At 38.3% G+C, this 20,751-nt stretch overlaps 1 protein-coding gene and 1 non-coding gene across 3 annotated transcripts in view; one reads left to right on the top strand and one right to left on the bottom strand.

Moving 5' to 3' along the window:
- RECQL (RecQ like helicase) overlaps window positions 1-20,751 on the top strand; it is a 57,012-nt gene that overhangs the window by 33,178 nt on the left and 3,083 nt on the right. For both annotated transcript variants that reach the window (XM_015064304.3, XM_015064305.3), the window contains 6 exons: window positions 8,586-8,752; window positions 9,503-9,584; window positions 10,769-10,917; window positions 11,007-11,124; window positions 11,644-11,782; window positions 13,686-13,777. In XM_015064304.3, the coding sequence (XP_014919790.1) occupies window positions 8,586-8,752; window positions 9,503-9,584; window positions 10,769-10,917; window positions 11,007-11,124; window positions 11,644-11,782; window positions 13,686-13,777 (747 nt within the window). The remainder of the gene's footprint in view (window positions 1-8,585; window positions 8,753-9,502; window positions 9,585-10,768; window positions 10,918-11,006; window positions 11,125-11,643; window positions 11,783-13,685; window positions 13,778-20,751) is intronic.
- On the bottom strand, window positions 18,766-18,838 carry TRNAK-UUU (transfer RNA lysine (anticodon UUU)). The gene has a single exon. It is a non-coding gene; the product is annotated as a tRNA-Lys (tRNA).

Raw genomic sequence — 20,751 nt, 5'->3', positions numbered from 1 at the left:
TTTATGAGAACTTTCAAGATTTACTCCCTTAGCGACTTTACAGTATTATCACTATTGAGCATTACTATAAGTTTGTACATTTTGACTCCCTTCATCCATTTTTCCCACAGTATGCCTCACTTCTGGCAACCACCATTGTGTTCTCTGTATCTTTGAGATGTTTTTTGTTTGTTTGTTTGTTTAAGTTTCCACATGTCAGTGATGTTATACAGTGTCTTTCTCTGGCTGATTTACATCACTTAGCATAATGCTATCAAGCTTCATCCATGTTGTTGCAAATAGAATTTCCTTTTTATGGCTAAATAATACTCCATTGTGTGTGTATGTATATATACATAGCACATTTTCTTTATCTGTACATCAGTGCACACTTACATTTTTTCCATGTCTTGGTTATTATAAATAATGCTACAGTGAACATAGTGGCTTAGATATCTTTTCAAGATAGTGATTTTGTTTCCTTTGGGTAAAGACTCAGAAGTGGAATTGTTAGATCATAAAGTAGTTTTATTTTTAAATTAAAAAAAATTTTTTTATTGTTTGTTTTTGAGAGAGAGAAAGAAAAAGTATGAGCAGGGAAGGGGCAGAGAGAGGGAGACACAGAATCTGAAGCAGGCTCCAGGCTCTGAGCTGTCAGCACAGAGCCCAACACAGGGCTTGAACTTGTGAACCGTGAGATCATGACCTGAGCCGAAGTTGGACGCTTAACCAACTGAGCCACGCAGATGCCCCTATTTTTAAATTTTTGAGGAACCTCTGTACTGTTTTCCGTAGCAGCCACATTAATTTACATTGCTAACACCAGTGCATCAGGGTTTTTCTTTTCTCTCACATTTCTTGTTTCTTGTATTTTTGATAATAGCCATTGTAACAGGTGTGAGGTGAAACTTCATTGTGGTTTTGATTTTCATTTCACTGATGATTAGTGATGCTGAATACTTTTTCATGTACCCATTGCCTATTTGTATGTCTTCTCTAGAAAAAATATCTATCCAGATCCTCCGCCTATTTTTCAGTCATAGTTTTTAGGTATTTTTGCTATTGAGATAAATGAATTCTTTGTGTAGTTTTTATGTTGACATTTTATCATATAGTTGCAAATATTTTTTCCTAGCCCATAGGTTTTCTTTGCTGTACAAAAGTGTTTTATAGTTTTATGTAGCATCATGCTCATATATACACACTACATCATTCTTTATCCATTCATCAGTTGATGGACATTTGGGCTCTTTCTATAATTTGGCTGTGGTTGATAGCACTGCTATAAACATTGGGATACATGTGCCCCTATGAATCAGCATTCCTGTATCCTTTGGATAAAGTCCTAGAAGTACTATTGCTGGATCGCAGGATAATTCTATTTTTAACTTTTTGAGGAACCTCCACACTACTTTCAGAATGACTGCACCATTTTACATTCCCACCAACAGCCCAAGTGGGTTCCTCTTTCTCCACATCCTTGCCACATCTGTTGTTTCTTGAGTTGTTAATTTTAGCCCCTCTGACCGGTGTGAGCTGGTATCTCAATGTGGTTTTGATTTGTATTTCCCTAATGATGAGCAGTGTTGAGCATCTTTTCATGTGCCTGTTAGCCATTTGGATGTCTTCTTTGGAAAAGTGTTTATTCATGTCTTCTGCCCATTTCTTCACTGGATTATTTGTTTTTCAGGTGTTGAGTTTGATAAGTTCTTTATAGATTTTCGATACTAACCCTTATCCAATACATCACTTGAAAATATCTTCTCCCTTTCCGTCGGCTGCCTTTTAGTTTTTTGGATTGTTTCCTTTGCTGTGCAGAAGGTTTTTATCTTGATGAGGTCCCAGTAGTTCATTTCTGCCTTTATTTCCTTTGCCTTCGAAGACGTGTCAAGTAAGCATTTGCTGTGGCTGAGGTCAAATAAACAGGTTGTTGCCTGTTTTGTCCTGTAGGATTTTGATGGTTTCCTATTTCACATTTAGGTCTTTCATCCATTTTGAGTTTATTTTTGTGTATGGTGTAAGAAAGTGGCCCAGTTTCATTCTTGTGCAAGTTGCTGTACAGTTCTCAGCACCATTTGCTAAAGAGGCTGTTTTTTTTTCCATTGGATACTCTTTCCTGTTTTGTTGAAGTTTAGTTGGCTGTATGTTTGTGGGTCCAATTCTGGGTTCTGTATTCTGTTCCATTGGTCTTTGTGTCTGTTTTCACGCCAATACCATAACGGTCTTGATGTTTACAGCTTTGTAGTAGAGGTTAAAGTTAAAGTCCAGGACTGTGATGCCTCCAGCTTTGGTTTTCTTTTTCAACATTACTTTGGCTATTCGGGGACTTTTGTGGTTTCATACAGATTTTAGGATTGCTTGTTCTAGCTCTGTGAAGAATACTGATGCTATTTTGTTTGGGGTTGCATTGAATGTATAGATTTTTTGGGTACTATCGACATTTTAGCAATATTTGCTCTTCCAATCCATGAGCATGGAATATTTTTCCATTTCTTTGTTTCTTCTTCAATTTCTTTCATAAGCTTTCTGTAGTTTTCAGCATACAGATCTTTTACCTGTTTGGTTAGATTTATTCCTAAGTATTTTATGGGATCGACTCCTTGATATCTGTCTGTTGCTTCATCTTCAGTGTATAGAAATTCAGCTGATATCTGTAAATTGATTTTTTATCCTGCGACTTTGCTGAAATAGTGTCATGTATCAGTTCTAGCAGTTTTTTGGTGGAGTCTTTCAGGTTTCCCATGTAGACTATCATGTTATCTGTGAAAAGTGAAAGCTTGACTTCTTCTTTGCCAATTTGGATGACTTATTTCATTTTATTGTCTGACTGCTGAGGCTAGGTCTTCAACACTGTGTTAAACAACAGTGGTGAGAGTGGACATCTGTGTTGTGTTCCTGATATCAGGGGGAAAGTTCTCAGTTTTTCCCCATTGAGAATGGTATTAGCTGTGGGCCTTTCATATATGGCTTTTATGATGTTAAGGTATATTCCCTCTGTCCCTACTTTCTTGAGGATTTTTATTAAGAAAGGATGCTATATTTTGTCAAAAGCTTTTTCTCCCTCTATTGACAGATCATCTAGGTAGAAAATAAGTAAGCAAACAGTGGCTCTGAATGACACATTGGACCAGATGGGCTTAACAGATAAATGCAGATCTTTTCATCCAAAAGCAGCAGAATATACAGTCTTCATGAATGCACATGGAACATTCTTCAAAATAGATCACATACTGGTTCACAAAACAGTCCTCAACAAATATAAAAGGATTGAGATCATACCATGCATATTTTCAGATCACAACGCTTTGAAACTTGAAATCAACCACAAGAAAAGAACATCCTACTAAGGAATGAATGAGTCAACCAGGAAATTAAGGAAGAACTTAAAAAATACATGGAAGTCTGTGAAAATGAAAACATGACAGTCCAAACCCTTTGGGATACAGCAAAGTCAGTCCTAAGAGGAAAATACATTGCAGTCCAGGCCTATCTCAAGAAGCAAGAAAAATCCCAAATACAGAATCTAACCTCACACCTAAAGGAACTAGAAACAGAGCAGCAAAGAAACCCTAAAGCCAGCAGAAGAAGAGAAATCATAAAGATTAGAGCATAAACAATATAGAATCCAAAAAACAGTAGGACAGATAAATGAATCACTGGTTTTTTGAAAGAATAAGCAATTGATGAACCCCTAGCCAGGCTTCTCAAAAAGAAAAGAGAGAGGTCCCAAATAGATAAAATCACAAATGAAAGAGGAGAGATCACAACCAACATTAAGAAATACAAACAATTATCAGAGAATACTATGAAAAATTATATGCCAACAAACTGGACAATCTGGAAGAAATGGACAAATTCTACACACCCCCACACTACCAAAACTCAAAAGGGAAGAAATAGAAAACTTGAACAGACCCATAACCAGTGAAAAAATTGAATTAGTTATCAAAAATCTCCCAACAAATAAGAGTCCTGGGCCAGATGGCTTCTCAGGGGAATTCTAGCAGACATTTAAAGCAGAGTTAGTACCTATGCTTCTCAAGCTGTTCCATGAAATAGAAACGGAAGGAAAGCTTCTGTACTCCTTCTGTGAAGCCAGCATTACCTTGATTCCCAAGCCAGACAAAGACATCATTAAAAAGGAGAATTACAGGCAAATATCTCTGATGAACATGGATGCAAAAATTCTCAACAGGATACTAGCAAGTTGAGTCCAACAGTATATTAAAAGAATTATTCACCATGATCAAGTGGGATTCATTCTTGGGCTACACGGCTGGTTCAATATTCACAAATCAATCAATGTGATACATCACATTAATAGAAGAAAGGATATACCCTTTGTTTTCTTCTAGTAGTGCTCTGGTTCCAGGTCTTATGTTTAAGACTTTTTAAATCCACTTTGAGTTGATTTTGTATATGGTGTAAAGTCCTGTTTCATTCTTTTGCATGTGGCTGTCTAGTTTTCCCAACACCATTTATTGAAGAGACTGTTGCTTCCTGATTGTATATTCTTGATGCCTTTGTCATAAATTGACCATATATATGTGCATTTATTCCCGGGTTCTCTATTCTGTTTTGTTGATCCATGTTTCTGTTTTTATGCTAATAACATATTGTTTTGATTATTATAGCTTTGTAATATGGTTTGAAATCAGGGAGTTTGATGTCTCCAGCTTCATTCTTTCTTAAGATTGCCTTGGCTATTGGGGGCCTTTTGTGGTTCCATACAAATTTTAAGATTGTTGTTTCTAGTTCTGTGAAAAATGCCATTGGAATCTTGATAGGGATTGCATTGAATCTGTAGGTTGCTCAGGGTGTATGGACATTTTAACGGTGTTAAGTCTTCCTGTTCATAGACACAAAATATGTTTCCATTTATTTATGTTCTGTTCAATTTCTTTTATCAATGTCTTATAGTTTTCAGGTATATAGATCTTTTACCTCCTTGGGTAAATTTATCCCTCAGCATTTTATTCTTCTTGATGCAATTGTAAATGGAATTGTTTCCTTTCTTTTCTTTTCTTTTTTTTTTTTTTTTAATGTTTATTTATTTGAGAGAGAGAGCATGCATAAGCAGGGAGGGGCAGAGAGAGAAGGCGAGAGAGAATCCCAAGGAGGCTTCATGCTGCCAGCACAGAGCCCAATGTGGGCTTGATCTCACAACCGTGAGATCATGACCTGAGCCTAAATCAAGAGTCAGATGCTTAACTGACTAAGCCACCCAGTCATCCCTCTTTTTTTTTTTTTTTTAATATTTACTTTGAGAGACAGTGTGAACAGGGGAGAGGCAGAGAAGTGGAGAGAGAATCCCAAACAGGCTCCATGCTGTCAGTGCACAGCCCGATGTGGAGTTCTATCTCACGAACTGCAAGATAATGACTTGAGCCAAAATCAAGAGACAGATGTTTAACCGACTGAGCCACCCAGGTACACATGAAATTGTTTTCTTAATTTCTCTAATAGTCTATTAATAGTATATAGAAACACAACTTATTTTTGTGTATTCATTTTGTGTTTTGCAAACTTTCTTTAAATAGTGACAGTTTTACTTATTCTCTTTTAATTTGGATACTGTTTATTCTTTTTCTTGCCTAATTTCTCTGGCTAGGACTTCTAATACTGTGTTGGATAAGAGTAGTGAGAGTGGGTATCCTTGTCTTGTTCCTGAGCGAGAAGAAAAGGTTGGAACTAATAAGCTTGAGAGGAGGGTCTTTGTGGAGCTGAAACTCAGACCTCTGAGGAGGCACAGCTACCTGGTGCTGGAGCCTCTTAATGGAAGCAGAGGTGAGGTGGACCTGTGATGAAGCTGGTTCTTCAAAGTTTGGAAAAACTGTATTTGGCTGCTACTACAAAGAGACAGTGCTGGTATAGGGATGAAGAAGCCTTGCTGGGTGACATTCTTGAGAACACAGGCAAGCCCACAGGAAGCAAAAAGGAAGGAGCAAGACCCTAATTCTTCCCTTAGCCTTGTAGTCTAGGGCCAGTTGGCAAAGCAGAAAGGTAGTGTGCACATTCCCTGCATCAGCACTGCAAACAGTGTATCAAAAGGTGGAGTTGGAGTTGTGAACAAATAATGTAATAGCTAGTCCATCATCCTTGGTTTATCCTACTTCTTTTTTTTTTTTTTAATTTTTTAATTATTTTTGAGAGTGAGAGAGATAGAGCATGAGTGGGGGAGGGGCAGAGAGAGAGGCAGACACAGAATCAGAAGTAGGCTCCAGACTCTGAGCTGTCAGCACAGGGCCCGATGTGGGGCTCGAACTCACGGACTGCAAGATCATGACCTGAGACGAAGCTGGACGCTCAACCGAGTGAGCCACCCAGGCGCCCCGGTTTATCCTACTTCTGCAGATCCAGTCCATCACCAAGTCCTATCAACTCTGCCTCTAAAGTGAATCTCAAGTTTGTCCTCTTCTCTTTGTCCTGCTGCCTCTTAGGTACACCTGGGCTCCTTTCCCCTGACCTACTACAATGATTCCCTAACTAGTCTGTGATTCCAGTCTTACCTTTTACAGTTCATTCTTCATACAGCAACCAAAGTGATCTTTTCTAAGTATAAATCAAATCCTGTTACTTCCCTTCCTAAACTACCCAGCAGATTCTCTTTGTACTTAGAATAAATTCTATATTCCTGACCGAGGTCCATAAGGTGACATGTGGTCTGTCCTTTGTTTACCTCTCTCCGATTTCCTATTCTTCCTCCCTCCCTCGTTATACTTCCATTACACTGGGCTTACTACTCTGAGCCCTTCTCACTCTCTGATAATAACATATTTATTGGTTTACTCTTTGTTTTGTCTGGTTCTTTGCTTGAATCGTTCCATTTGCAAAACGGCTTTGTCTTGTTCACCACTTAACATTCAGTTCCTGAAGACATGCTTGGCACAAATGGATGAATCTTGGGCTCTTTCCCTCCCCTTCTCTCCCCTTTTCCCCACCCCGCATCCCCCAGAGCCCATATCCCAATAGTTACCAGGACCTATCGGGCTTTGGTTCTTGGGTTTGTATTCAGTCTTTTCTTTCTGCTCTATCCTCAGTCTCATGCCTTGTTTCCTATTCTTAGTGGGTTTCTGGTTTGCTGCTGCCATCTCTTGACTGATCTCCATTTCTTTATGTTTTGTCTCTTCCAGCCCATACCTTGCACTACTGCCAAAAGATGAGTCTATTTATATCCCTTTTATGCTTCAAAAATTTCCTATAGGATAAAGTCCTAGTTCTTAGAATCAACTATATTGTTCCCAGTCTTACTTAAACCTGCCTTCCTGTACTCTTCAGTGTAACAGTATCAGTTAAGGTGCAGGCAGGAAAGCAGAGCCATTGTGAATGGCAGGTGATCAGGGATTTACTTTAGGAAGCAGACCCTGCACAACTGTGTGAAGAGCAGGGAAAGAGAAGGTGTGAAGGAGGTGGAGGATGGTCCCTGATTTCCTGAAGCCCTGGTGTGGGAGGACCCAACTGGAGCTTGTAGGGAGGTCTGCAACTGGCATGGCTGGGGCCAGAGGGTACACAGACAGGAAGCTTGTGAGAGGTCTCTGGTAAGCTCTCTCTGAGTAGCTGTCAGCTCTGTGAGCCTGCTGCCTGCCAGGCATCCAGTGGGGACTGGTGATGGGTAAGACCTACAGTTGGGAATAAGAGCTGAAGGAGGAGTGGAAAAAAACTAGGACAAGTTAGAACTGGCTGGGCCCCTCTGCATCTATCTGTCCCTCATCTTATCTGCCTGGAAAGATCTTCAGAGAGTAATGGCAACTGGTTCACTTCTGCCTGCCACACCTTGTACACGTTCGTTCCTTTTTTGGTCTAGTTCTAGCGTGGATCCATACAGGGAATGTGGTTACCAGCTTACTGGAGTTGACAGTAATACATCCAGCTCGACACCCTGTGGGTTGGTCTGACTGACCTGCTTGCTGTTTTTGGAATATGCTAAGTAATTTCATGCCAGTGTATTTGCGGTGTAAGTGCTGTTTTCTCTGCCTGGTGTTTTCTTCTACCCTTCCTAGTAACTTCTGCTTGTCTTCAAGACCCAACTCACATGTTACCTCCTTGAAACCACGACTTCCCCAGCAGTGACCTTCTCCTCTATTTTCATAGTCCTCTAGCTTTGCAGTTAGCAGTTTCTACCACAGTTCTCTTCTACTTTCTGCAAAGAGTTAATTACATAAGGACAACTTACCTAGTTATTTAAGCGTTGATGACAAATATGAGCCCAGAATGGTTTCCTGGAAATACATTCTATAAAAACTAGTGCCCTCACCAAAATTTTTCTGGTCTGAATTTGCCACACTTGCATGATAGTGTTGGTAGAAGGAGTTTGCCTGATGGCCTCTTTTATCTCTTGTTTGTTGTGAAAGATTCACACACTGTGGCCACTCCCACTGCCTCTTAAATCCACTGGTCAGAGGTTGTAGACCAGTGCACAGCTTACTGGAAATGTGTTGGTTTTCTCTCTTCAACAGGGAGTTCCACCTGTGGCCAAGAACAGAGTTTCTGAAGAGCCAGGGAAAAGTATCCTACAGCCTGCCTCCTCAGAAAGGCCAGGCAGCACATGCTAAATATATACTGCTTACATGTAGAAAGTGGGCCACTTTGTATGTTTTCTTTTCCAGATTACAAGGCACTGGGTATCTTGAAGCGGCAGTTCCCTAACACGGCCTTAATCGGGCTGACGGCAACCGCAACTAGCCATGTTTTGAAGGATGCCCAGAAAATACTGTGTGTGGAAAAGTGTTTTACTTTCACAGCTTCTTTTAATCGGCCAAATCTTTATTATGAGGTGTGTAACTTTTATGTCAACGTATTACTTTCATGAAGGATTACAGCAGAGGTTACCTTTTCATTATGTTTATAAGTAACAGGTAACTCTGTTTAAAAGTTTTTAAAATGAAGAAGTGATGAGAAGCATATTCATTGATTTGTGCTTTCTTCTGTATCTCTTTTGCTGCATAATCCTTTGCTGGGTTAAATAAGAGACATTGCCTTGTGAAGTTGATGCACATTATTGTGCAAGGATGGAGGGAAGATTGATGCCAAGGACCCTAACTACATCTCTATTGAAGTTAATTACAAAATAGTTCAAAATTAATATACCATTTGCTAATACTCTATTCAGATTATGTGACATGTTTTTTCTTTCTAATTTCCTGAATGTATGTGTGTGTGTGTGTGTGTGTGTGTGTGTGTGTGTGTGTGTGTGTGTATTATATCCTTTTAAGAATAGATAATGTTTTTCTGAGTCTCCATTCAAGTTATTTATGCCATGGTTTATGTTTTTATAAAAGCAGCATCAAAAAATAAAAAGGTCTCCATCTTTACAAGTTCACTGTTTCTGTGCCTTCTTATTCCTGGCAAATTCAAAACCAAGGATTAAGAAGAGCCTGGGAGGTAGCAGGGTCAGGAGAGGTGAATGAAAGACCAAGGAAAAGGCACTATGCCTATAAAAGATTCGCACCCTGAAAGTTGTAAGTCAATGTTTACATGGATGGTACTCATTAATTTACTTTGTAATAAGTTAGCTTTCTCTTAGATTCGGCAGAAGCCCTCCAACACTGAAGATTTTATCGAGGATATTGTAAAGCTCATCAATGGGAGATACAAAGGGCAATCAGGTAATACAAAAACAACTTTGAAGACTGAGAGAAAAGTTTCAAAAAGTAATATCATACTGATCTACTGATGAATGATTAGCTACCAAAAATATTAGTGCATGGCAGAAGATATTTGAAAATGTTTTGTTAAAATTAATTTGCTTGGTGGGGGCGCCTGGATAGTTCAGTTGGTTAAGCGTCCAACTTTGGCTCAGGTCATGATCTCATGGTTTGCAAGTTTGAGCCCTGCGTTGGACTCTGCTGATCGCTCAGAGCCTGGAGCCTGCTTTGGATTCTGTGTCTCCCTCTTTCTCTGCACTGCACCACCCCCCCCACCCGCCACTCATGCTCTGTGTTTCTCTCTCAAAAATAAACATTTAAAAAATTAAAAAAAATTAATTTGCTTGGTGATCTTAGAAATTGGGTGTGTCATTTACTAATGGGATGGATTATAAGAGTCATAAAACTATTTATTTTTGTTTATTTGCACCTAATTGCTTTAAGTAGTCATTAGTGGACCTAATGGCATAATGCTAATTGTCAACAGCACATTTAGTTCATTATCCACTGTGTATAAGAAGGTTAAGCACTGACTTTCTGAATGGATGTAAAATAGTCCTTGATAGCAAAGGACAATTAAAGAATAAATAGTACACATTGAGTGAGGTATCTGTAGATGGAGTTGAGATTATTTCTGTTTCCTGGATTAATGCACAGATGAGCATTACTGAAGCACAGAGTTTGTGTAAAGGTAGCATTTCAAAGCTGTTCTACAGATTTTCAGGAGACATTAATGAGTCCCCAGGGTAAAAGGAGCTCCAGGGTCAAATAAGTTTGAGAAAAGCTGCAGCTATTTATCCTCTTGGAGCTTCATGGGGTATACCAGCACATTAGAGGTTCTGGCCAGTCCTGCAAATAAAGAGAGAAACCTGTTCAATGCAGTGGTTCCCAAACTCCTTTGCACATGAAACTTTTCACATCATACTTGAGAGAAAAAAGAGGTAATGGGAACCAAAACTCGTGGCCCAGGGCTTATTTCTGTTTTAGAGCAAGCTGCTGATCAAATCTTGAATTATATCAGAAAGTCATTATGTGTTCAAGACCTTGACATTTTTTCCTAAATCTTTTTCCCTCATGCGTTTTGTTAATCAGTATCTTGAATATGTGTGTATATATATCTAACAATTGGACATATTTTATTACAGGAATCATATATTGCTTTTCTCAGAAAGACTCTGAGCAAGTTACAGTTAGTTTACAGAAACTGGGAATTCAGGCAGGTGCATACCATGCCAATATGGAACCAGAAGATAAGACCAAGGTTCATAGAAGATGGTCAGCCAATGAAATTCAGGTTAAGTATATATCTTCAACAGCATCCTCATTAACATTTAAAAATATTTTAAGTTTATATAATTAACATAAAATGTTAAAACATTTTAGGTAGTGGTGGCCACGGTTGCATTTGGCATGGGAATTGATAAACCAGATGTGAGATTTGTTATCCATCATTCAATGAGTAAATCTATTGAAAATTATTACCAAGAGAGTGGACGTGCAGGTATGTGTAACTTCTAACCAGAGGGAACTTTTAACACAGCTTTTCCAGAAAACACATTATATATGTTTAATAATTCTGTATTTTAAATCTTTAGTAGCTAGTATTTTTTAGAACAATGAAGTCATTTTTAGTTTTATACTTTTTTGGTACTTATGTATTTGTGTGCTTATTTTACTTGGAGTGTTATGAATTGTTTCCTATGTTTTCTAAGATAATTTGATGTCTATCTTTAACTTCTGGATTTTTAATTAGTGGCTTCAAATTGATAACTTCAATAATTGGATTATTTATGCACATATTTTTTTTACTAATAAAGCTGATTGTTGATAGCTCTCATTAGTTGGTTTTTCTTTTTATAATTTCAGGGCAGCTGTTACAAATTAACTTGCACATATCTGAAATTTCTAGATGTGATATATTTAGACTGTGAAGCATTGCCAGCTAATTTTACATATATTATTTTTGCATATTTTGAAATTTTCAAGTAATTATGCAATCTCAAGACTTCTCACACTACAGGTCGAGATGACATGAGGGCGGACTGTATTTTGTATTATGGCTTTGGAGATATATTCAGAATAAGTTCAATGGTGGTGATGGAAAATGTGGGACAACAGAAGCTTTATGAGATGGTGTCATACTGTCAAAACATAAGCAAGTAAGTCACATACCTTTTTATAACTTGTCATTTAAAAATAAGCACAACATGAAAGTCTGGGAAATTACTTTGGATACTTGCTCAGTAAGTAAATACACTGGTAGAATATCAAGTACAAACCTGTAAAAGCAAATGTCTAAAGGGTGGGAACCAGTACGTGAACCCTCAGGATCTGCCTTAATTCCAAAAAATGTATTCTCTCTCTCTATTTGATAATCCTCCAAAACTTTCATTGGAGTTTTTTTTTTCTTTAAGTAAAACAAGTATACTGAGATGCTGATTTTCTTTCAATTGAAGAATAATTGAAGTACGATATTGTATTCGTTTCAGGAGTACAACATAGTGATTCACTATTCTCATATATCAAAAAATGGTCACCACAATAAGTCTAGTTACCCTCTGTCACCCTACAGAGTTGGTACAATATTATGGACTATACATTACATCCCCCTGTCATCTCTATTTTATTTATAACTAGAAGATTGTACCTCTTAATCCCCTTCATGTGTTTCATCCTTCCCCACTTTTATTGAAAATTTTGATACAAATTCACAGTGAGTTCAAGCCTTTTCTCTCTGGCGCTGACATACAGCTACATGCTTTACCAGTTGTGAAAAGGTATTTATGATAGGCATTTTGAGAGCTGAGCTCTGTAACATGTACCATCTTACCAGCTGATGGGTTGATGAAATAATTGAGAGCAGGGTTAAGTTTCTCCTTACTAAATAAAATTTAAATCTAGGATGGTTTTAGTTAGAGCATATAGTTCCTTGGTGGCTTTTCAGTATTAGTCATCTTTGTACTCTTATTGCCCATCATGTAAAATGGACTCAAAATTTTTGAACTGGTAAGCAGCTATCGAACAGTGACAGAAAACGTCATTTCTTCCTGTAGGTGGTACAATAATATAGTTAAAGAAGTAAGAAAATGAAAATTTTCTTAGATATCCAATAGATATCAAGAAGCATATTTGGGGGTTTAGAGTCAAATACAAGATACTACTAAGATACAAGAAGCTGCTTTGCTATCAGGAAGATTCTTTTAATAGTTCCCAAATATTGAATCTCAAGGGAATCTCAGACAACTTCTGAAAGCAGTGTTTATCAAGTATATATGGAAAAAATATGTGATAGGCAGAATAGTCTCCCAAAGATGTTTACATTCAAATTCCTGGCAACTGTAAATTCACCTTCCATGGCAAAAGGGAATTAAGACTGCAAATGGAATTAAGGTTGCTAATGAGCTGACCTTAAAATAGGGATAGAACTCTGGGTTGTTTGTGTGGATCCAGTATAATCATAAGGGTACTTAAGTGTGGAATGAATCAAGAAAGGTTAGAATGATATTCATTGGCTTTGGAGATGGAGGAAAGTGGGGCATGAGCCAAGGAATTCAGGCAGTCTCTAGGAATCAGAAAGGACGAGGAAACAGATTCTCCCCTAAAGCCTCCAGAAGAAATTCATCCCTGCTGATACTCTGATTTTAAGCCAGTAAAACCCATATCAGACTTCTCATGTATAGAAATGTAAGACAATAAATTTGTGTTAAGCCACTAGATTTGTGGTAATGTTATGACAGTAACAGGAAACTAATATAACTCTGTTTTGAAATAGGGATTCTTGGGGTGCCTGGGTGGTTCAGTCAGTTGTGTCTGACTTCAGCTCAGATCATGACCTCACGGTTCAGGGGTTTGAGCCCCGCATCAGGCTCTGCGATGACAGCTCAGAGCCTGGAGCCTGCTTCGGATTCTGTGTCTCCCTCTCTTTCTGCCTCTCCCCCATTCACACTCTGTCTTCCTCTCAAAAATAAATAAACATTAAAAAAATAAATTAATTAAAAAAGAAATAGGAATTCTTAAAACTTACTAGGTCATTTAATAATGTATATATCAATGTGTTTGCAGGTGTCGCCGTGTATTGATAGCTCAACATTTTGATGAAGTGTGGAATTCAGAAGCATGCAACAGAATGTGTGATAACTGTTGTAAAGACATTTGTGAGTTCACTTTTTTTTTTTAATTTTTTAATTTTTTAAAGTTTATTTTGAGAGAGACAGCATGAGCAGGGGAGGGGCAGAGAGAGAGCAAGAATCCCAAGCAGGCTGTATAGAGTCAGCACAGAGTCTGGCATGGGGTTTGATCTCACAAAACTGTGAGATCATGACCTGAGCCGAAATCAAGAGTCTGATGTTTAACCGACTGAGCTACCCAGGCGCCCCTGAGTTCACTGTCTATTGAAGTATAGTTGACCCATAATGTTGTATTAGTTTCAAGTATATGGCATAGAAATTCGATAAGTCTATATATTGTGCTGTGCCAGGTACCAGTGTAGCTACCATCTGTCACCATGCAATGCTATTACAGTTCCATTGACTATATTCTCTGTACTGTACCTTTCATCCCCATGACTTATTCATTCCATAACTGGAAGCTTGTACTCCCACTCCCCTTCACCTATTTTCCCCATCCCTCTACCTCCTTCCCCTCTGGCAAACATCATTTTGTTTTCTATATTTATGGGTCAGTTTTTGCTTTCTGCTTATTGCTTTATTTTTTAGATTCTACATATAAGTAAAATCCTATCGTATTTAACTTATTTCACTTAGCATAATACCCTCTTGATCCATTCATGTTTTTGCAAATGTCAAGATCTTTTAGATGGCTGAGTAATATTCCATTGTGTGTATATTCCATTGTGGTAATGGACACTTGGGTTGCTACCATATCTTGGCTTTAAACATAGGATTACATCTATCTTTTCAAATTAATGTTTTTGGTTTTGGGGGGTAAATACTTGGTTGTAGAATTACTGGATCATGTGGTAGTTCCATTTTTAATTTTTTGAGGAAGCTCTATACTGTTTTCCACAGCGGCTACACCAGTTTGCATTGCCACCAACAATGCACAAGGTTCCCTTTTCTGTCCATACTTGCTAACACTTGTTTCTTATGTTGTTGATTTTGGCCATTCTGACAGGTATGGGGTGATATTGTGGTTTGATCACTGTGGGTTTGATTTGCATTTCCCTAATGATTAGTGAGCATCTTTTCATGTGTTTCTTGACTATTTGTAGGTCTTCTTTGGGAGAATGTCTATTCAGGTCTTCTCATTTTTTAATTGGATTATTTTTTTGGTGTTGAGTTGTATAAGTTCTTTATATATTTTGGATACTAACCCTTTATCGACTATATCATTTGCAAGTATCTTCTCTGATTCAGTAGGTTGTCTTTCAGTTTTGTCGATGATTTTCTTCACTGTGCAAAGCTTTTTATTTTGTTGTGGTCCCAATAATTGTGCTTTTGTGTCCCTTGCACGAGAAGACATAGCCAGAAAAATGTTGCTATGGCTGATGTTAAAGAAATTACTGTTTATGTTCTCTTCTGGCATTTTATGGTAACAGGTCTCACATTTAGGCCTTAAATCCATTTTTAGTTTGTTTTTGTGTATGCTGTAAGAAAGTGGTCCAGTTTTCCCAATACCACTTATTGAAGAGACTATTGTATATTCTTGCATCCTTTGTCATAGATTGACCATATATATAAGCATGGGTTTATTTCTGGCCTATTCTGTTCCATTGATCTGTTTTTGTGCCAGTACATTATATTTTTAATTTTTTTTCTTAATGTTTATTTATTTTTGACAGAGAGAGAGAGACAGAGACAGAGACAGAGCATGAGTTGGGGAGGGGCAGAGAGAGAGGGAGACCCAGAATTTGAAGCAGGGTCCAGGCTCTGAGCTGTTAGCACAGAGCCCAACGCAGGGCCTGAACTCACAGACTGCGAGATCATGACCTGAGCCGAAGTCGGACTCTCAACCGACTGAGACACCCAGGTGCCCCAACGTTATTTTGATTATTACAAGTTTGTAGTATATCTTGAAATCTGGGATTTGAAATCTAGCTTTATTCTTCTTTCTCAAGATTTCTCTGGCTATTTGAGGTCTTCGTGGTCCCATACAAATTTTAAGATTATTTCCAGTTCTGTGAAAAATGCTCTTGGTATTTTCATAGAGATTACACTGAATCTGTAGATTGCTTTGTGTAGTAGGTATTTTACCAGTATTCTTCCAATCCATGAGCATTGAGCATCTTTCCATTTGCTTTTGTAATCTTCAATTTCTTTCATCAGTGTTTTGTACTTTTCGGAGTACAGGGTCTTTCGCCTCCTTGGTTAAGTTTATTCCTGGGTATTTTATTATGTTCGGTGCAATTGTAAATGGAATTGTGTTTTTAATTTATCTTTCTGCTACTTCGTTATTAGCATATAGAAACGTAGCTGATGTGTATTGTTTCCTGCAACTTTACTGAATTCATTTACTCTAATTGCTTGTAAATGCAGTTTTTAAGGTTTTCTATGTATAGTATTATGTCACCTGTAAATAGTGACATTTTAATTTATTCCTTACTAATATTGGTTTCTTTTTCTTGTCTGAATACTGTGGCTAGGGCTTCCAGTATTATGTTGAATGAAAGTGGTGAGAGTGGACATCCTTATCTTGCTCCTGACCTTAGAGGAAAAGCTCTCAGCTTTTCACAATTGAGTGTAATTTTAGCTCTAGATACTTCATGTATGGCCTTTGTTATGTTGAGGTATGTTTCCTTTAAACCTTTGTTGAGTTTTTGTCATGAACAGATGTTGAATTTTGTCAAATGCTTTTCCCACATCTATTGAAATCATCATATGGTTTTTACTCTACCTATTGTAAAAGAGTATCACATTGATTGATTTGCAAATATTGAGACATCCATGTATCCCCAGAATAAATTCCACTTCATCCTGGTGAATGATCCTTTTAATGTATTGCTGAATGTGGTTTGCTGATATTTTGTTGAGGATTTTTGCATCTATGTGCATTGCTGATAATGGCCTGTATACAGCTTTCTTTTTAGGTGTTGTTTTTGTCTGGCTTGGCATCAGGGTAATTCTGGCCTCATGGAATGTATTTGGAAGCTTTCCTTCCTCTTCTAGTTTTTGGTATAGTTTGAGAATAGGTATTAACTCCTTTTCATATGTTTGGTAGATTTCACCTGTGAGCCCATCTGGTCTTGGACCTTTGTTGATTGTTAAAAACGTTTTTGTTTTTGTTTTTGTTTACGTAGGATCCATACCGAGTGTGGAGCCTAACACGCGGCTTGAACTCACAACCCTGAGATCAAGCCCTGGTCTGAGATCAAGAGCTGGACTCCTGAGCCAGCCAGGTTCCCCTGTTGGTAGTTTTTTTTTAGTAATAAAAAACTTCCATATTATTACTAGTAATTGGTCTGTTCAGACTTCCATTTTCCCTTATTCACTTTTGGAAAATTGTACATTTCTAGGAATTTACTCATTTCTTCTAGGTTGTCCAATTTGTTGGCACATGATTTTTCATATTCTGTTACAGTCCTTTGTATGTGGTGTCAGTTACTTCACTTTCATTTTGGATTTTTTTTTTTTTTTTTTTTTTTTGAGAAAATCTCAAGCAGGCTCCACACTAGGTGGAAGTCCTCTTTTGTTTCTTGTTGATGAGTGGTGGGGTTAAGGTTTAGCAATTTCGTTTATCTTTCCAAAGACCCAGTTCTTAGCTTACTTGATCTTTTTCTTTGTTTAGACTCTATTTCTGATTTGATCTTCATTATTTCCTTTCTTCTATTTACCTTGGGTTTTGTTCTTTTTCTAGTTCTTTTCTTTCTAGTTCCTTTAGGTATAAAGCTAGATTGTTTATGGAGATTTTTCTTGTCTTGAGGTAGTCGTTATAAATTTACCTCTTAAAACTGCTTTTGCTGTTTCCCAAAGATTTTGGGCAGTTGTGTTTTCATTTTCATTGTCTCCATGTATTTTTTAAATTTCTTCTTTCTTTGCTTACATGTTGATTGGGTAGTATCATGTTGTTTAGCCTCCACATGTTTGTGTTTTTCTTGTGACTGATTTCTAGTTTCATGCTCTTGTGGTTGGAAAAGCTGCATGATATGATTTCTATCTTTTAAATTTATCGAGTTATTTTTATTTTGTCCTCTAATATGATCTGTCCTAGAGATGTGTCCCATGTGCACTGTGTATTCTGTTTTTGGATGGAATGTTATGTCTATATCTGTTATGTCCATCCAGTCCAATGTGTCATTCAAAGACAGTTTCCTTATTGACCAACTGCCTGGATGATCCATCCATTGATGTAAGTGGTGTGTTAAAGTTCCGTACCATTATTGTATTACTATCAGTTTCTCTCTTTGGTTATGTGTGTTTTATGTATTTCGATGCTCCTGTGTTGGGTGTGTAGATATGTACACTTGTTATATCTTGTTGGACTGGTACCTTTATCATTATGTAATACCCGTCTTTGACTCTTTTTACAGTCTTTGTTTTAAAGCATATTTTGTCTGATATGTGTACTGTTACTCTGGCTTTTCTTTTTGCTTCCACTTGCATGATGTTTTTCTATCTCTTCATTCTGAATCTACATGTATCTTTAGGCCTGAACTTAGTGTCTTATAGGCAAGATATAGATGGGTCTTGTTTTTAAAATTTTTTTTTTTAACATTTATTTATTTTTGAGACAGAGAGAGACAGAGCATGAGCAGGGGAGGGTCAGAGAGAGAGGGAGACACAGAATCCGAAACAGGCTCTAGGCTCTGAACTGTCAGCCCAGAGCCCGATGCGGGGCTCGAACTCACAGACTGCGAGGTCATGACCTGAGCCGAAGTCTGACGCCCAACCAACTGAGCCACCCAGGCGCCCCGGGTCTTGTTTTTTAAAAATCCATTCCACCACCCTGTATCTTTTGAGTGAAACATTTAGACCATTTACATTTAAAGTAATTATTGATAGCTAGGTACTTACTGCCATTTTGTTGATCGTTTTCTGGTTGTTTCTGTAGTTCTCTGTTCTTTTCTTGCTCTCTTTGTGATTGATGACTTTCTGAGGTGTTATATTTGACTTTCTATTTTATAATTTTTAAAATATTTTTTCACATCTTTTTTGACTTTTTATTGTCTTATTTTTTTCAATCTCTATGCCGAACATGGGGTTTGAACTCACAACCCCAAGATCAAAAGTCTCACACTCTACCCACTGAGCCAGCCCAGCACCCCTAATTTTTAAATTTCTTTTTACTTTGAGTCAGCACAATGTTATATTTGTTTCAGATATACAACATAGTGATTCAACAACTATAAGTTATGCTGTGCCCATCACAAGTGTAGTTACTGTCACCATGCAACACTGTTACAGTACCATTGACTATATTCTGTATACTGTACTTTTTCCTTTTTTTTTTAACCTATTACAGGTTTTGTGTTTATGGTTATCATGAGGTTCATATGTAACATTCTAAGTATAAAGCAGTATATATGAATATATATGCATATATATTTATATATGAATAAATATTATATAATATATATTTATATATAAACATAAATATATGCATATATATTCATATATAATATGAATATATATTCATATATATTCATATATAATATGAAAGTTTACTCACTTGATATTGGCCAACAGATCCCTTGTTCTATCCTCATTTTAAAAAATTCTTTATTTTTGCTGTTTAGCTTTGAGTGCATTACCCTGTCTTCTAAATCACTGATCTGTTCTGTATCCATTAATCACTATTTGATTCCCTCTAATGAATTTTTCATTTCAGTTATTCTTCAACTCTGGTTGTTTATATTTTTCAGTTCTTTGTTGAAGTGCTGAGTTTTCCCATTCTTCAGTCCAGTGAGCATCTTTAAGATCATTACTTTAAGCTCTTCCATTAGGCATATTGCTCTTCTCTGTTTTATTGTTTTTGTGAGGTTTTGTCTTATCCTTTCATTTGGAGCGTATTCCCTTGTTACCCCATCTTGCTTGACATGGTGTTTGTTTCTATGAATTAGGCAGAACTGCTACTTTTCCCAAACTTGAAGGAATGCTCTTGGTGTATGGTGGTCCTCTGTGTTGACTGTATATGCCTGGTGACTTTTGTTGGCTGGCTGGAGCTGTGGCTGGCATGGCTGGGGGTTTCAGGGCACCCCATGGTGGGGCTGCCTTGGTGGGATGGCTAGAGCTTAAGTGGGTGTGGGCTGGGGCATTCCTGAGGCTCTTTGCAGAGACAGGTTGTCCTGGCAGGACAGCTGAAGCTGAAGTGGGTGTAGTCAGGAGTGGTTCTGGGGTTCTCCATGTAGAGGGCACCCTGGCAAGATGGCTGAACTGAAGTGGGTGTAAGCTGGGGTGTTCTGGGATGTGCAGCAGGTGCTCTGGTTGTGGCAGGTGGAACTGAGGTGTATTGTTGGCTGGAGAGGTCCCTGGGTGCTTTGTGCAGGGGGCAACCTGGCAGGGCAGCTGGTAGTTGAAAGGGCATGGGCTGTGGCAGTTGTAGGGCTCTCTGAACAGGTGGTTCCCTGGAAAGAAGCTGAAGTGGGTGCAAGCCAGGGTGTCCTGGCAGGGCAGGTGGAGCTGAAAATGGGCATCTACTGGGGTGCCTTAGAAAGCTTCCTGAAGCCAAAGCAATGAGGGCCTAGAATGTTCCAAGGAGCTTTGTGCCTGCCTCAGTGTGGTGAGACAGGCAGAGCTGTAGTGAGCGTTGACCAGGACTTCCTGGTGTGCGCCACCATAGGGCTGTCTTGGTGGGACAGCTGGGGATGGTGTGGGTTAGGGGCCCAGGGCTCACTGAGGTGGTAGGTTGGTTAGGATGTCTGGACCCTGCTCCAATCTATGCTGTCAAGGTGGTGGGAGGGTGCATAAACTGTGACACATATTAGATCTTCCAACCCAGAGAGAGTTGTAGCAGCTCCCCTCCCATTGAGCAGGGTTCACGGCTAGTTCCTTTATATTCTAGTTGCTCTTTTCAGCCGTGGCTTTTATTTTCTGTGTCTAAGTGCAGACGAATCTGCTCCTGGTACATTACTATTCTCCTCACTGCAGTTTGCAGCATCAGGGGTGGGGTACCCTTGGTTACCATGTCTCTCTTGGTGTTCTGTGTGGTCTTTAGTTCAGTCAGTCCTCAGTTC

Source organism: Acinonyx jubatus, chromosome B4 (assembly GCF_027475565.1).
Source record: "Acinonyx jubatus isolate Ajub_Pintada_27869175 chromosome B4, VMU_Ajub_asm_v1.0, whole genome shotgun sequence".
Lineage (NCBI taxonomy): Eukaryota > Metazoa > Chordata > Mammalia > Carnivora > Felidae > Acinonyx > Acinonyx jubatus.
Note: the sequence above shows the minus strand (reverse complement) of the source record. Positions and strands in the feature narration are given on the sequence as shown.